At 44.6% G+C, this 4,933-nt stretch overlaps 1 protein-coding gene across 1 annotated transcript in view; it reads left to right on the forward strand.

The window, feature by feature from the left end:
• The window catches only part of Galntl5 (polypeptide N-acetylgalactosaminyltransferase like 5), a 44,917-nt gene that overhangs the window by 2,297 nt on the left and 37,687 nt on the right, over positions 1-4,933 (forward strand). Inside the window, exon 2 of the mRNA XM_021191366.1 lies at positions 2,397-2,614. Coding sequence (XP_021047025.1) covers positions 2,428-2,614 — 187 coding nt within the window. The 5' untranslated portion in view covers positions 2,397-2,427. The remainder of the gene's footprint in view (positions 1-2,396; positions 2,615-4,933) is intronic.

The following is a 4,933-nucleotide window of genomic DNA, read 5'->3' on the forward strand; positions in this document are numbered from 1 at the left end:
CAGGAACACACACTGTGGCAGATTTATGACAGTCAGAGGGCTATGTGAGGTGTCGGTCCTTGCCTTCAGCCTTATTTGATACAGTCTTTCTGTTGTTCACCACTGTGTCTGCTGGCATAGCTGAGTGTTCTCAAACCCTCCTGTTGCTGTCTCTCATCTCTTCACAGGGGCACTGGGATTACATGTATGTAGTACAGTGCCCAACTTTATATGGGTTCTGAGGCTTCAAACTTGTGCTTGAACAGCAAGTACTCTGCCCACTGGCCTATCTTCATAGCCCAAGTCACATATTTTAGCAAAGATAATGGCTACAAATTTAGACTTGCAGTATTTATCTACTCATGTGTGTGTGTGTGTGTGTGTGTGCTCATTTGCATGTGTATGTGTGTGCGTGTGTGTGTGTGTGCTCATTTGCATGTGTATGTGTGTGCGTGTGTGTACATTTGTGCCCTCCTTTTGCTGTCTGCCTTGTTGGCATTTATAATTCACATGTATCCTCACTGCAGGAGGAGGAGGAAGACATGCTTTTCTGAGGTGATATCTGGACACATGTTTATTCTGCTCTGAAGTTTATTTAGATGCTGACAAGCTGTAGAGAACTAGGTTTGATGTCATCTAACTTTGAATTTGTAGCCATCTCTCTGAATCTTTCTGAATTTGGTGTTGCCACTGAGGCGTTTAGTGTTCTCCTGTGCAAGTGTCAATTCTCCTGGGAAGTACCCTTTGCTGCTTTGACACACTGGTTCCTTATGTGTGGTCCTCTCTCCTCCGTTTCCCCCACAGCTTTCTGGAATTCACTGCTAGCTAGACGCCCCGAAAGAATGCCCCACTTTCTCTGAGATCATTTCTCACTCTGTCATTTTCCTGTGCTTTCCAGAAAATTCCCTTCTATTTTCCAGTCTTCTACTGATTTTACTGTGGCGGGCATATTTTAAATGTCAATGTTCCTTTTTTGTTCTTTGCTTGGTTCTTTGACTGTGGTAACCCTGATTTTTCAGCTTCAGTATTTTGCAAGTGATGAGTGGTTCCTCTTTTGTGGCTCCCCACACATTTTTTTCCCCTTTCTAGAAGTTTTGTTCAAATGTCCTGGTCAATCCTTGGCATCTATATCAGTATATGTGGCCAAGTGGAACAAAACATTAGAGTGTCTGTCTAACACTAGGAATTTATTTCCTCACAGCTACAAGGACAAGGTCAAGGTGTTGGCAGGGTCGCTTCCACTTAAAGCCTTGTTCCTTGACTCACCTACAGTCCCTTTCCACAAACTGTCATATGTCCTTACCAGCTCTACAGGATCAGGCTTAACCTGGGGCTCAGTTAGCCTTTGTCACCTCCCTAAAGGCTCATCACAATACGATTACGTTGCGGGTTGACGCTTTGACATCATTCTGGAGATGCGTGATTTAGTCCATATCAGCATCCCAAATAAAAAGCTGGACAAACAATGATGGAAAGTGTGAGTGTTGGAGCAGCTTTGGCCATGCGGCCATCTTCAAGCCTCTGTGGGAAGATCTAGAACAGTGGTTCTCAACCTTACCCTGACCGGGCCTTTCCGGGCTCTGGGAGTGAAGAGAGCTACTTTCTGAGTACACGTGTAGCCTTGCCAAGGCCCGGCTCACTCCTAGCACTCCTGGTGCTCTGTTCCAGCAGCAACTCAGCCAGTTTCTGCTTCACGATCCTCTCACTTCCCGCCCAGGCTGCGACCTCCTCCCTCCTTCCAAATTGTGAGTGTATGGCCACTGGTGAAAGTATGTGTTAAAATCTCATGTGCCTTGGCTGCAGATGTGGCTCAATATTTTTTTAACATATACAAACCCCTGGATTTGTCCCCCAGCGCCTCCCAAAAATCAGGCATGGTAACCCATACCTGTGCTCAGGAGGCAGAAGCAGCTAAACCATCAACTCAGTCATCCTTGGCTGGCGAGTGAGTCTGAGGTCAAGCTGGCCTGCATGAGACCTTACCTTCAAACAAAGCACAGACTCATTTGCTCGCACTCATGGCCCCAGTCTGTCCCCGTGAGGGCGCTTAGCTTTCCTTTTGTACACAGTTGAGGTTTATACTCTCTCTGCAAGTGGGTTGGGCATGGATCAGAGGTGCAATGCTCCTTTGTGTTATCATCTCCTCTCCTTGGGTTGTTTGCTCAAGCGGTAGGGCGAGGACTTTAAATTATGCTGCCTGTTTCATACTAACCTAGCTGGATGTTGAGCCTATATCTGTGTGAAGAATTTTAGTGACAGGAGAAGAGATAATTTTTTAATTCAAATAATTAAAATAATTATAATTAATATTTTTTTAAATTCAAATATTTAAAATATTGAAAACAGAATTTAATCCAAGTGGAAAATTGAAAAACCAGAATTATCTAATTCAGCTCTCTTATGTTGATCTTGTCTAGGAAATTGGAATTTAAAAATGTGAAATCCACAATGAAAAATGTCATAATTCTGTGTTTATTCTGTGGATTCCTGGCCATCGGGCTCTGGGCATCTATGTTACTTTCGGTTTTGCACCTTGAACAAGAAGACATGCTGGAGAATGAAAAGGAGGAACTCTTAGAGAAGAAGAGGTCACCAGCGCACCAGCAAACCCGTCACTCAGAGGACGTCAGTCATGGTAAGTCATCTGGATGTAGATGAACCTGGAAAATCTGAATTATATCCAGGGACAAATTGTGATGTTTCTGTTAACCACTTTCAAGGGAAAACATCAAAAATTCAGTATTTAGAAGAATAAGAAAATCATCTCCTTCAGGTAATTTAACTTTCAAACTATAAATACTTCATGTATGGTCATATGCCCTGAATGCATTTCAAACTATAAATACCTCATGTATGGTCATATGCCCTGAATGCATTTCAAACTATGAATATCTCATGTATGGTCATATACCCTGAATGCATTTCAAACTATGAATACCTCATGTATGGTCATATACCCTGAATGCATTTCAAACTATAAATACCTCATGTATGGTCATATACCCTGAATGCATTTCAAACTATAAATACCTCATGTATGGTCATATACCCTGAATGCAGTAGGGTGTACACACATGCATTTACCACCTATATTTCTTATCTTTATGTAGTTTGCTATGTTTGCTTCAGGCAGCTTTCTGTCTTCCATAAAAATGAATTTCAACAGGGGCAATAGGAATGTAACCCACCTACCAACCTCAAAGGCGTCCTGTGCATGCGATCGTTCGGCAGTTCTGGTATTGCACGGTTTAACCTGTCTGTAGATAGCCTGTGTCAATATTCTCTTGGAATTTGTTCTCCCCCACAAATAACTGTTGTAAGATTTTTTTTTTAAAGATTTATTTATTTATTATATGTAAATACACTGTAGCTGTCTTCAGACACTCCAGAAGAGGGCATCAGATTTTGTTACGGATGGTTGTGAGCCACCATGTGGTTGCTGGGATTTGAACTCCGGACCTTCGGAAGAGCAGTCGGGTGCTCTTACCCGCTGAGCCATCTCACCAGCCCCTGTTGTAAGATTTGTGCTCCATGCTTACACAGGATGGCCTGGTCTAACAAATGCGCCCCCAAAGATGAAGAGAACAGTAAAGATACAATTAAAAGCTTAAAAGTCAGACCTGTGTCCTGGGCTCTGTGATGCCCTGGAAGAGTGCTGACAGCCCATGTAGGGAGTAAGACACCAAGCATCCTGCCCTGCTCGAAGCATCCTGCCCTGCTCACAGTGTCCTGCCCTGCTCACAGCGTCCTGCCCTGCTCGCAGCATCCTGCCCTGCTCGCAGCATCCTACCCTGCTCGCAGCATCCTGCCCTGCTCGCAGCATCCTACCCTGCTCGCAGCATCCTACCCTGCTCCCTCACATGTTATCTCTGTCCCCTGTTTTCTCTCTTCTCTTGTAACACCTGTAATACAGAGTTAGCTGAGAATCCTGTTCATCCCATCGCACACCAATCCAATTGATTTGGCCTCAACTCCACAGGCTCTGCCCTCTGTGTAGTTCAACTACTACGTAATAGTCACCTTAAGTCTACACTCCTCTAACTTCCTTTGTTCATTTTTGTAATCTCTGTCCCTTACCTGAGCTCCCCCTTCTGTCTGCTTCTGGTGCTGATGTGGTGTTTGCTTGGACATCCTAGTGAGTTTGGTCCAACTGGTTCAGCTCAGTGTTGGCATCTGTCGGCTGTCCTTTTAAATTCCATTTGGAACGTTCCTGGTTTTGGTATGCCGTTTTCTATTGGATCCTGGACACTGAAGATACTGAGAGGTGTCATAGCATGACTCCAAGCAGGTCCTCTTCACTAAGGAGCAGTACAGACGCAAGCACAGACAGATCATAGTATCTGTCGCTCACAAAAGCCAGTGAGCAAAGGTAAAAACTTTATCTTAAAACTTCACTTTATTCAGAGACCAGTGATATGAGAGAGGAGAGGATTAATAGTCTAAAGGTCTGTCTTCCATTGCATCTCCAGCTCACAGGCCACGTGGGGGAAGGGACAGAGGCTGTCAGCTATTTGGAGCACTGTCTTGGCATTCCAGCTGAGGTGGTTGACCACATTTTTGAGACTTTATGTCTGTTCTGTTCCTCACTGTCACCTCTTGCACAACCACTCCCCACCCCTTGCACATGCACTCAAGAATTCTCTGGATGCCTGGGTTTGTTGACGCTGGTATCAATCTTATACTCCTTCAGGAGCATTTAGGCTAGCACAGAATCACCTCAGAACAAACAGACCATAAACAGTATGTGTGTGGTAAGCTAGTAATATGTTAGTGTTGATTCCCTTCAGCAATATTAAGTCCAAGTGGGGCATACAGAACAGAATCCAGGAATGTGCCTATTGGTCCTGTCGGCCCTCTATCTGAAGGAACAGTTAAGTATGTGTGCTCTGCCCACTGCACAAAAGAAGCCACCCCCCCCCCCGCCCCCCCCCTGCCTACATACCCACCCACTCCC

The sequence above is a fragment of the Mus pahari genome, chromosome 2 (assembly GCF_900095145.1).
Source record: "Mus pahari chromosome 2, PAHARI_EIJ_v1.1, whole genome shotgun sequence".
Taxonomy (NCBI): Eukaryota; Metazoa; Chordata; class Mammalia; order Rodentia; family Muridae; genus Mus; species Mus pahari.